At 38.3% G+C, this 13,237-nt stretch overlaps 1 protein-coding gene across 1 annotated transcript in view; it reads right to left on the reverse strand.

Moving 5' to 3' along the window:
- Positions 1-13,237, reverse strand: part of frmd3 (FERM domain containing 3) — a 49,647-nt gene that overhangs the window by 16,772 nt on the left and 19,638 nt on the right. Inside the window, exons 4-11 of the mRNA XM_053325156.1 lie at positions 10,846-10,927; positions 8,407-8,504; positions 6,536-6,659; positions 4,932-5,019; positions 3,180-3,268; positions 2,864-2,927; positions 2,248-2,283; positions 1,566-1,574 (exon numbers count right to left, since the gene is read on the reverse strand). Coding sequence (XP_053181131.1) covers positions 1,566-1,574; positions 2,248-2,283; positions 2,864-2,927; positions 3,180-3,268; positions 4,932-5,019; positions 6,536-6,659; positions 8,407-8,504; positions 10,846-10,927 — 590 coding nt within the window. The remainder of the gene's footprint in view (positions 1-1,565; positions 1,575-2,247; positions 2,284-2,863; positions 2,928-3,179; positions 3,269-4,931; positions 5,020-6,535; positions 6,660-8,406; positions 8,505-10,845; positions 10,928-13,237) is intronic.

A 13,237-nucleotide genomic window follows, 5' to 3' on the forward strand; every position in this document is an offset into this window, starting at 1 on the left:
TATTAGGCATGTAGTTGATTACAAAGTGATTTACACACATGTGCTGCAGTGGCCATGTGTGTCTGCTGTCACAGGCATGTGAAGGTACCAGAACATACTAATAATTGTCTTGTGGTCCCACTTTGGATGACTTGCAAAAAATATTAATAAAACATAACTTAAATTTAATGCTAACATTACTTGTCCAACTGGAAAGATCTACTGACATTTGTTTATTTAACTGGTCACTTAAAAGGGACGTATCATGCATATGGCATATAGTCTGGGGCTCTACTGGTCTATCTTTACGCAGGCCCTCAGTTCAGCCACTGTCTAAAACAGGTCATTATACCTCCTGAACTCCCACCCTCCCAACAACCCACTCTGTTCTGATTGGTTAGCTAAATAAACAAACAGTAGTAGTCAGATTTCACTTCTTTGTCTCATTCTTTACTCTCAAATATATCTGTACAAGTTTGAGCCTGAATTCATTAAAAAATATTTAAGTGCACTAAAGCGAACAACTCTTGAAACAACCTTCGCAATAAAGGAGCAGACAGCCTGTGGGCATACGCAAACAATCTGATGTCATCACAAGGAGGAAGTAGAGGGCACATTGCAAATAACGCATTCAAGGAATGTGAAGTCTTGGCTTGCAGGGAGCATTTCTGTTCACCTCAAGTTTTAGATCTTTACTAAATTTAACATAGACATTTGACTTCCTAACAGTATACAAATAACAGAACAAAAAAAAAGCATGATACGTCCCTTTTAAGAAGCTTCAAGAAAGGAATAAAAAAAAAACACCAGACTTTAGACTGTTGCTGTTTCAAGCATCATGAGGTATTAAAAAGTTGCCATCAGGTCAAAGTGGGACAATTAAACTAAAGTGTTTCAGGATAAAAAACAGATGTGAGGGCAAAGAGTGAAGTCATGCAGTGACGGATCATACAGTTGAAAGATCTGCTCAGAACAGACGACACGTCAATGCACCATTCAAACCCTGACAAAATACAGAAAACACAACAAAAACATCATCATAGAAAGTAAATACACACACACACACACACACACACACACACACACACACACACACACACACATACACACACACACACACACATACACACAGACACTCAAAATGAAGGAATTCAATAGTTAGAACATGATGTCTGACATTAAACAAAATGACATAGACAGATATAGATTATGCATTATAATATTGCATAATCTTTTATTGTTTACTGATAGTAGATCTATGAAGCTTATTTAGGTACAGTGATGGGATAAGTCACACAGAACAGGTATACTAGCTGAAATTTCAACCATATGACAGAACATTAACAAAGACACAGATGAGCTACAAATACCTAAATAATGATTAATACACTGAAAGTGCACACAAAATGTAAAGTATGTTCATATAAGACAATGAACAAAAACACTCAACAAATGATGAAAACAGAAAAAGACAGAAGATGTTCCCCAGTCATAAAGTGAGGTGAGGCAGGACTGTAGGGAGAGGCATTAAATTTAGAAGTTTTCTGCTAGTATTATTATTATTATTATTACTTGTATTTACTCACCAGTGATGACTATGTTTACACACAGAGAGAAAAGACAGAAACACATAAGATAAAACTGCATCTTCAGCTGTTCATGAGTTGCCAAACAGACAAAGAGGCAGACAGACTGACAAGATAAGCAGAGATGAGAGAGCTAGTTTAAGCTTCTGTAATGAAGAGAATAGTTATGAGAATGACTGACTGATTGCCTGATTGACTGACTAATTGATTGATTTATCATTTGATCGACTGACTGGTTGGTATATTGAAGAGCGACCCAGCTTTAACTGCAGTTATGACCACATTTGAGCATTTTTAGGGACCTGTAACTGAATCGATGAGGGTGAATGTGTGAGTCAAACAGCAATGTGCAACACAGTCAGCTGTATTCCTTTGAAAATGAAGACAGTATGCACAAATATGAGGCATAATGCACCAAAGGTGCTGCTCAGAATTGGACATAGCTCTGGACAATATGACGTCGGGGGAAATGAATCACATGTCCCAAATGCAAGACACCTGTTCTAGTTTTAATTACAAAGTTACAGTCTACACCAGTTTCTGCCATTGATGTCATACATATAGCTTATATTTGGCAAAGATTTTGATCACGTGCTTTTATTGGTGTAAAGAAGGAGTCTTATATTTGGGCAACAGTCGACACATAATGCTGTATGAGTGAGGAGGTTAATAACACACCCACCATCCTGTTACAGTGAATCCTGCCTGTTAAGGAGATCTGAAACAGCGACACACATATACAGTGTGTGATGGTGGACAGGATTACATAGACAAACAGTTTAGTTTCATAGCACATTTATCTGATGTAACCATTACACAGATGAACAATGGGAAGAGTGAGGGAGGGAAGGAAGGAAGGAAAGAAAGAAAGGAAGGAAGGAAGGAAGGAAGGAAAGGAATGAAAGAAGGAAGGAAGGAAGGAAAGGAATGAAAGAAGGAAGGAAAGAAGGAAAGGAATGAAAGAAGGAAGGAAGGAAGGAAAGGAATGAAAGAAAGAAGGAAGGAAGGAAGGAAGGAGGAAATACAGAAAGAAGGATGAACAGTACACACTTAAATGTTGCTAACATGAAACTAGATTCGAACACAAACAGTCAATATGCATCTATACATCAGAGTCAAATACTGAACTCCACTAATGTTAAAGGTTGGGGTTTAACAGGCCAACATGATGATGACTTCAGTGTTGTTAAGACTACACCATTCATCATCGTGATGGAGGAAAATACACAGCACATTTTATTCTTCATGTTTCCCCTTAAGAGGAGACACTGCAGCATGCAGGAAGACGCTGCACTCACCTCTTTCTGAATCCCGATGACGTAAAAGGTCTTCCCTTCGAACTTCAGCTTGCTGACGTCAGCCCTGTAAAAAAACTACAGTGTTATGAATTTTAAAAGATATCCCTGTATTCAGGGTCAAAATAGGCTAAATGTTTATATTAATTTAACTTAATCACTTGGTTCATTGGTAATATTACAGATTTAAATTTCTAGTCAAACATCAGAAACATGTAAAAATATCTTCACTCTTCAGGACCAGATAGATGTTCACAGTGTAATTATTTCTCCTTCTTTCCATGCTTACAGATTTGCATTAAGACAAACAAATTTCTACCATTTAAGGAGGTGGATCCTCTTGTTTCCCTGGAAGACCACAAAACCTGTGGCTGTGAACCCGAGAAAAGCTGTGGAGCCTGTAAAATCCTGCATACACACACAAAGATAAGCAGTGAGTGAGAGGCAGCACATGGAATAATGGGAGATGGACTAACAGCAAGGAGGAGAGTAGGCCATCAATAATCTGTAGTAACCAGCATCAAGAACAACACAGAGAAAACAGAGAACAGGAAGACACTTGATGAAGCAGATAAAGACTATAATAAGGCAAAATGAAACCAATAATAACTGCAGTGTGACAACAGAATACAATATGCTCCTGTCACTCTGTTGTTGTTTTTTATCTCTAGATTTCCACTCTAATATCTCTGTAATTCATTCTCTTTCCCTCCTTGTGTTCATTTTCTGTGATGGCTGATATGCCCAGATCTCAGGACGTGATGTTGCAGTTTCCATTTCCAGCAAACCAAATTAAAAACAACCTCTCTGACAAGAGCGGGGCAGATAAAGGGGATCCTCTCCAACAACCAGAATTTAAATATCTTGTTAATCTGCTTAGCATGCTTTGATACGCCTGTCTATAACAGGGTGTCCCTATTTCACACTCTGACTGGGTGGGGGATGAACAGCATGAAGGCAAGAATAAGCTGTACATCATTTTTCTGTATCAGATTCAGTCTCCTCCATCAATCACAACATTAGAAGCGAAACACCAAGAAAAAATGTACAAGCAGGAAAAAAAAGTTAAAATCAAGGTCGTGTCAGATGAACCACAGGATGGTCAGTGTCCTAAAAGTGAAGGTTTCTGTGCAGATACAATTTATTTTATATTGTCAAAGGTGAAAAGAAGCTGACTTGGATCTGATGACCGTCATTGTAAACTTCCACAAGTATTGTTACTGCTATCTTGTTAACATCTTAACATCTCAGTTTTGGTGACAGGCTGCTGTAGAGTTAATCATGTGTGTAGTTGCCAATTTAATATGCAAATTGAGGGCAAATGAGTAAAGGGTGAAGAGGACAGGTGAGTATATGGTGTTTTATTAGCCTGGTCATGTTCTCCTTGAAGCCTGAGTTTTTATTTCTGCCTGATCAACTTAAGCAACTTGCTTCTCTAAATAAATGGGTACGTAAACATGCTTTTAATCAATAATGATGCTAAAATGGTGTCACTGATTGTACTGCAGCTACATATTGATAATGTTGTATATAATATATATTTGTAAGATTTGTTTTGTTGTTTAGTTAAATGTTATGTGTGAAACTGTGTACGCCTTCAGCCATCAGGCACATTTCTGAAATAATAATATGATAATAGTGTGAAAGCAAATTGACTATCAGATTAACATTTAAAAAATTATAATTTATGATAATTTTACTGTAACATGTAATAATAACCAATATAACCATAACCTCAAGTTTAATTATTTCATGATGAGCACAATGTCCCTACTGACTTTTTCCCTTCATATGGGTCAAAGATTAGAGTCAAGGCAGAAAGAACAATTTATGACAAATGTTTAAACATGAACTGCCTTTTACAGCGGCAATATATTTTCTGTTTCATCAAATAACAGCGTTGGTGTAAACAACTGGGGCATTAATAGTGCCAACGCTACCAATAAATAAGTGAAATGCTTCACTTTGATCAGTGGAACATTATCAATTACATATTTTTTCATCATTTTATACTCAGGTCAGCTCCAGGCTCTGGGTCTGGATGAATGTCTCCTTTCTCTGAGAATATTACCTTGCATGGGTGAGGGTCCACTCCATATGTTTCTAGGGAGTGAGACCTTTGGAGCATGTTTAACTCAGCCATCGCAGCACACTGGCCCCTGAACAAGAGGAGAGGAGAGGAGAGGAGAGGAGAGGAGAGGAGAGGAGAGGAGAGGAGAGGAGAGGAGAGGAGAGGAGAGGAGAGGAGAGGAGAGGAGGATCACTGGTTATGGACAAAGTTACAGAAATGGTAATGGCTTTGTATTGATTTCTGACTCCATGAGTGAAAAAAGATGACTTTTGTCACCAAATGATTTCATTGGAAACTGAATCCATGGCTTTGAAGGGTGGAAACAGTCCCTCTAACTGCTAACAATAAGGAAACATGTGCCTGAGATACTGTCAGTAACAGTATGTGGAGTTTTTCCTGCTTTTCACACTCAGAAACTCATTATATTTGGCTCAGATGTGATCATCTGTTGAAAGAGATATATTAACAGAGGCCAAGTCTTTGGTGGGAGTGTTGATGCTTACTTTCTCATTAGTCTAAGTGCTGCAAAGTCAAGAAACTGCATGGTGCTACTCATCAAGACCCCAGACAAATAAATCAACCTTTAAACTGCACACATATGTTTATCTATATACAAAGAGAGGAAAATGTTAAATCCATTAAGTCCTTGTTGTCTGTGGAAATAAAACTTTCTCTCTCTCTCTCTCTCTCTCTCACACACACACACACACACACACACACACACACACACACACACAGTGGACTCCACACCCTCATGAATCACCTGAAGTCTTTCTCACTACTTATCTTATCTACATGCTGTTAATCCTGTCAGCTGGGCCCACAGGGGCAGAGAGAGGGCACTTGGCATCATCTGCCTCTGTGCTCGTAGGAAATGAAGGATTTGTCTTTGATGCTCTGTAATTGCTGAAACCTCACAACATCATTCATGAGCTGCAGCTATGATACAAATAACCACAAACAACCCAGAGGGAGGTGATCATGAATTTATAAAGTCTGTACAGAGTGCAGAGTTGGACTACGAAATAGACATTAATATCAGTACATTATAATCTATTTTACATTTATGCAGCATCATGTAGCTGAAACCACTCTACATCCTTGTATTGCATTTTATTCCACAGACAACTTCCTCACTTGACCTGAGTTGAGACACATTAATCACACACACTTACAGTATTTATGCTGAGCTGTTTTCAAGACAGACAAAAGCAAGATTATAAAAAGAATACAAGACTGCAGCCCTTATTTAACTCAGGTTACAAGATGTCTTCTCCAAGTTGGAAATAAATAATTCATTCACACTTGATCCATGCTCTTTCCTCTGCAAATCAAATTATATATTACCTTCAACTGAATCTAACCTGCAACATAATGACCTACACAACTCTGGGTATCATCCCGTTTTGTTTCCAGCTAAAATAACAGAGAGTCCTTTTAGTCTGCTGGGTGAAGAATTGTCTCTGCAGCCTGCTCTGAAAATGCAGATCACAGGAGTGAGCATCCACGCCTGTCGCCAACATCAAACAGTGAACTGATAACAAAAGACGCAGCTCCAGACAACAAACAGCCCCCATAGAAACTAACACACAAATCTCTTTTACCTAAGCTCGTTCTTGTGTATTTCCATAATCTTCCTCTCCAGTTTGAGGGATTGTTTAGGGAACAGTTTGAAGTCTCTGATGTAGTCTGATGGGTGCTCCTCTGGGTCATAGTCCCCAAGCTCAGCTGAAAGGAGAGGGCGGGATTAGTGCGAAAATAGTAGACCCCCCCCCCCCCCCCCCCCAAAAAAGATTTGTATCAGTAGTAAATTTGTTGATTGATTGAAATCAGACAAAAGTCTATAAAGGTATCATTTTCATTTCATCTGTGTGTCCATAGGAGAATATACTTATGAGGAGCTGAGCCAGAGAACCCTGATAGATAAATCATTTCCTTATAGAATCCTGTATACAGTCCTAACAGACACTAATGTCTCTTTTTAAATCCGTTCTTAATTAGCTGTCATAATAAAGGTTAAATCAAAACTTGCCTGGAGTTTAATTAAAAAAAATAATCCTTAGCCTATTCTCTAGCTCTATAATCAACACCATGACAAAGTGGGACAGGACCTGCCCTCGTTAATCTGAGCAGCCAATGATACCCTGAGTCAAGATAACTCAGCCAGTCACACTCACTCTCTGGGGAAAAAAGCCAATCACAGAGTGTTAGCACAGTTCAGCGATTTGTGTACCAGCCAGAGGGGTTCATGATACAGCTCAGCTAATTCCTATTCTTAATCCATATTAAAGCAAACTGCTACGTACTGTGATTCAACATAAACTGTTTCTGATAATTAACTACAGAATACAATCTTTCTTAATCCTTTCCACAGTGGTCTCTAGATATTGTGATGTTTGATTTCAACATCAGTCTGATCACTTGAATGCACAATGAAGCTAGTTAATAAGGTAGAGACCAGTTAAATTAATTCACCGGCTTTGTTGTCTAGCAGTTAGTCAGTCTAGGCTCTGGTCTGAACCAAGACCCTGATCTTTCCCTAAACTTAACAAAGTGCTACCAGTTCCTAAACATAACCATAAAAAAGTGTTATCATGCTCTGTGATGCTGTTGTGAACATTTTACTAATTTTATTTTATTTTTTACTAAGTTCAGTATCTTGCACATTATACGTTAATTAACAACCTTTTTATCATTATGCTGATAGGATCATTCAGCCAGCAGTACATTTCTAGCTAAATGTATTTCAAATTGCAATTCAGTGGTAAATATAAATGTAATTTCTAGGAGATAGGGTTAAACTTTAACTGAGATGGCGTAACTGATTTTCCTTATATTGAAAAGCTAGATTTGAACTAAAACTTTGAAACAATTACACATGTACAAGTATTTCAGTCAGCCAACTCTTGGAATTGGACAGTAGCTGATTGCCGTCTAGGCTTTGAGATCTTAGCTCACAAGGAAGCACCAAGCTCGGCACAGCAGGGAGTGATGATACTAAATTCCCCCTAAAGAGACTGAGAGTCTACAGGTGGATGCTGCAGTGGAGGTGGAGCTTTTGAAATGATATATGAACAGCAGCAGTGGCACTAGACAGCATAGAACAGATTTCAGAAGCTTAAATACATCACTATAATTAAAAGATGGATAAGTATTGGAGTGACTCGATTTGGCTGTCTGAACTAGCTGTCAGGGCTGCTATTGTCATATACACATCAACTACTATAAACCACACCACACAAGTCATGTGTGGATTGTGTTTAAAGTGTGATAAAAGTGCAGCAAAACCAGAATGACAGATAGACAAAAAACAGAAACAGGAAGAGCTGCTGAGCTCTGTTGAGAAAAAAAGTTTCCTCTGAGTGAATCTTAAATGTCAAATTTAATCATTATGAGTGGGGATTTACTAATAACTTGCTCCATCACTTATATCAGTGCTTCTAAATCAAATTAATTGACAGTCGACAGGCCTCACCCTGTACGATGCAGGCACCCAGATAGGCAGCTTCAGCAAAGGGACAGAGGAGACGGCCATGGTAGATATCTCTCTTCAGCTGGAGGTACAGGAGATACCTGGACACACAAACACAACAAGCACACACAGACATAAATGGAGAGGAGGGAAGAAGAAAAGAAAATAATATTGACATTTGTATCAAAGATAAATTACAAAATTCCACTATAAGCTTTTTAAAGTAAACTATGAATGAAACAAAGACTGTTTTACTCATTTTGATCAATTTCATGTGACAATTAACCCAAATTAACTCAAATTCACAATAAGCAATTGCATGACTTCAAAATATTTCAATAGAATTTCAATGCAATTATTTGGACAGATATTTCTAGCAAAAGAAGTTTTAATCTCAATGTGACTTCCTGCTTAAATAAAGGTTTAAAAAATAAATAAGAATAATTCAATCATGACTTATTAAAATAAAGAGGGCACTTCATAGGCTATGTATTCTGTAAAATGAGCATTAATTGAAGGATGTTAATGTTATATTAAGTTAATCATAAATGAGTATCAGTGTTGCTGTGTCATAAAATTTCTAGATGATGCTAAAATCCATAAAACTGACTTGGCCTCAGTCCTTTGGAGAAATTAGATATTAGAGAAACCAGAGTATTGCCATGGAGACATCTACCATACAGAGGGGACTGGCGCTGTAGTTACTATGGCAACGACTTCAACGAAGGAAAGTTAAGGCATGCTGCTGACATGCTGAATTGTCCTGCGTTGCCAAGGAAACGACAAATGACAGTGGTGCTGAACCTAGGGACATTTGTTGCCATGGATACCGACGAGTTTCCAGAGGAGGCTCCAGACGACCTCGACCACTTACGCCCCCCTTTCTTTTATACAGTCTATGCTTACGCCACAGAGTTGACTGACTCATTGAACTTGTTTTTAAACTACGGTGACGGAAGCAGCAGAAGCAAAGCATGAAAGATTGAATGGAGTGAAAAGCCTGCTGCTGTGGCTAAACAGTTTTATTTATAGATTTAGTCTGTAGCTGCATAGCGCTTCTTCCAATTGGTCTAAAAAAAACCCTGCACATTTAAATGATTGTCCCAGTTGTAATTACTCTTTTTCTCTGCTACATACTGAACTTTTCTATTTGGCTAAAAACAGGTGTCAGGTGCCATTTTTCCAACTTTCTTTATTTTTATTTATATTTTCTTCCTCTCTCCCTCCATCTCATCTGCTCCTACTACGGGGCTCATTATTACGTTCTCATTTACAATGTGATGTTTGTTTAGGTCAGACTGTTTTGCTATGTGATCAGTGAGCATGTTACATCAGTGCAGACCACTTTTAAATTACAACTTTTTTTTGGAAACCTTGTCATCAGATATCTATTCAGCAAAACTCCAGATAACATCAAGTGTCGGTGTGTTCAGAAACTTCACTTTCTGCAATGTCTGTGCTGTATTAAAGTCAGACACACCACACACCTGAACATACTTTGTGAGGCATGTATTCATCCTCTATGGAAGTCATTTCTAAGGATACTGGGCTGTTTGTTTTCCTTGTTTTTAATATTTGTGAAAAATGTACAGTTGATGAGGATACTGGCAGACTTCACATTTCATGCTGTGATCTGGAGTACAAACAGCTCACAGCATAATGTACAATTTTGGGGATTTTTTTATGAAAACACTTAACACCGAGGGCTATGAGTTCAACTGCAGTATGGTTTAAACTTTCCAAACTCAGCTCAACTTTAAATTAATTTTATGTCTACTCCAAAGTGATTTTTAGTGTCCTAGTATTATGGTGAGACAAGTGACAAGTTTTCTTTTTCTTTAAGACAAGGTAAAGAACAGAAACTGACAAGAGAACAACATAAAAACACAGGGCATTCAAATATGAGCGCATGAGATGTGGATGGACAAAATATAGATAAAATAAAGAGCCTGATAACTGAGACTTATCAGAAACTGAAGATCTCAAGAGAAGCTGAAGGTGAGAAACAGGCTGTAAAGCAGTTTTTATACTGATGATGTACAAAAACAGCTTTAAGTAATCAAAGCTGAAGAGAACAGAGAGACATGGCAACATGAGTTGAGAGAGTTAGAGAGACACACGAGGGACGAGGGGGAGCTGTGATGAAGTAAAAGGGAGAGAAAGGACAAAAAGACACTGACAGAAGGGAAGGAGGAGACACCTTAGGGCTGAAACTACAGAAAGAGGGAGTAAAAATGGGTGAGATCTGGATAGGAGGAAGGGCACAGAGATAAAAGATGGGGAATGAGGAAAGGAAAGAGGATAGAAAAAGCAGAGATGGTGAGACATGGCAGCTCAGATGGGACGGACAACACGAAAATAGAGTCCCTGATGAGTTAGCATCTCTAATTATCACTATAATGTCTAAGAGTGTGATTGCAGTGCGTCCGAATTGGCTTTTACCTCGTGAGCTCCTCCTTGATTTTCATCGGCTCGTGGGGATAAAACTTGACCCGGAAGCACATAGTGAAGGGCTGCTCGGCTGCTGAAGACAAGAGACACACACAAGCATGAGGAAAGAAGAAATGTCAAGAGAGAAGTGTGAGGAGAGTTGAAGGAGACAGAAAGTAGTTTGAGATGGCAGGGAAAGATGAGAGAAGGGAAAGTTTGGTTTAAAGTTATAGAGGAGAAGAAAAAAGGAGAGTGAATGTAACAGAGAGAAGGGGAGCAGAACAATGAGAAAGAGAGAAGGAAAAGAAGTGGGAGACAAAAAAAGAAATCGGTATGCCTTTAATACTGATTAGTCATTTGATAATTACAGTAATTACACATCACACACACACACACACACACACACACATAGACACACATACACGCAGCCTCACTTGAACTGGGGTGTTTCTTTTCCTTTGATCTGAGTCCTAAAGCATTTTATTTCTGACTGTGAGTGTGCGTGTGCAGTTGCTGTGGGAGGGGATCTGAGCTTAGAATTGTACTTAAATATGCACGGTAACACACATACGTACAAAAGATGCAGTTACCGTAATACACACTTATCAGACACACACACACACACACACACACACACACACACACACACAGTCAGTGACAGGCTGTGGAGCTCAGACCAAATGACAGCAAGTGCTTAAAATGCCTCCTGGGGTCTACCAGATCACACAAAATTCTAAACTGTGTACAAACACACGTACACACACACATGCGCACACACTCACCCACACACACACACACAAACACAAACACACACTGACATGCAAAAATATTCAAAGTTTACTCAAAGAAGCACACATCTGCATTACAGTATGAATCATTTTTGAGAGTGTGGGAGCCGCAGTTTGCATCAACAGGAAGTGTGTTTTCTTTTATGTTTGTTGTGTTGTTTTTGACCATGACTGCAGTCTTTCCTCTAACCTTAACTGGTTAAGTTTTGTGACACCATTTTTCTAATTGTTATTCACAAACCGTGTCATTCTACTGATAGAGTTGTAAGATGATTAGTCGTTTTGGAAGGCGATGACCAACAACGTAGTCTTGTTGGAGGAGTTTATGCCACATGTCAAGTCAAAAGTCAAAGTCTTTATTGTCATTATATTGTGAACAATACAATGAAATTAAAAGTGCTGCTCTGTTAGGTGCCACAGTGTGAAATGTGAGCGCACTTGTGTGTGCATCAGGAAGTTTTTATTAAATGTGTAAACAGAAAAAACCTGTAGTGTCATTTATTATGTGGACATACATATGAGGCCACTTTCAGACCTTCAAACATTCACGTTAACCTGATGGAAATTAAACATCGCATGTCTGAAGGTCACTTTTATGTAAAAGTCACAATGGTAATCTCACTAAGGTGGACAAAGTAACACTTCCATATCACTTTCGACTTTCAACAAGTCTAAATTAAATGCTGTAAGATTAAGATAAAGACTTCAGCTGCACAAGGTAAAACATGTGTGTCTTATATCACCAACAAGGAAACACTGGGGAAAAGACACTTTTTGGATGTCAAGGAGATCAACCTCCTCAAATTAGATCAGTCTATAAAAAATATTTTCGACTGGAGCAAAAGAGGATTAAAAAAACATCCTCTCTTACAACTTTAATTATCAGACCAACGTGTCCTCGCTTTATTTTCAGTTTTCATTCATTCATGCCAGCTGTTAAATAAATTAATATTCAGTGAAACGCTTCACATACAGTGACTACAGCATGTGAGCAGAGAAATTAATGAGTACATGTCAGACTACATTTTATAAAATAGAGAGCAGAATTTTCTTTTCCAATAACGTTAAATGATAAAATTGATAGAGCACACCTTGCAGTAACAATAAGTTTTAAAATCCATCAGTGCAGCCTGTGAAGTCGGATAGTTGGCAGAGCAATTTTTATCAAAATGCATTTTTATGTCACTGCAATTCACAGTATTTCACAAATATTCTCATTAGGAAGATGTATATTCTCTATATACAACAATATTGATAATACAAGGTCATGTACTCCCTCTTCTTTGTTTTCCTACTCATCACTTCCAGCTAAGAGAGCAGAAAAAATGTGTTAGTGACACCCTGTCTTGGCCTAGAGGTTTCCTCTCTGCCCTGACTGACCCAGGTGTCCACGTCTGGTTCACCCTCCAGCTTGAATTATTATTTCTGTCATGTTCGCAGGCACTGCAGGCGGTAATTTGGCTGTCCGTGTACGTTAAGCTAATGTGTGAAATGTAGTCATGTACGCATGTTATTTTGAGTGTGAACACAGGGATCTGATAAGGATTCGTTTCACAGAAGATAAATGGCGCAAAAAGAAGATACAGAATAATCTCAAATTATAGTAAATAAGTAGA

Source organism: Scomber japonicus, chromosome 9 (assembly GCF_027409825.1).
Source record: "Scomber japonicus isolate fScoJap1 chromosome 9, fScoJap1.pri, whole genome shotgun sequence".
NCBI classification, from domain to species: Eukaryota; Metazoa; Chordata; class Actinopteri; order Scombriformes; family Scombridae; genus Scomber; species Scomber japonicus.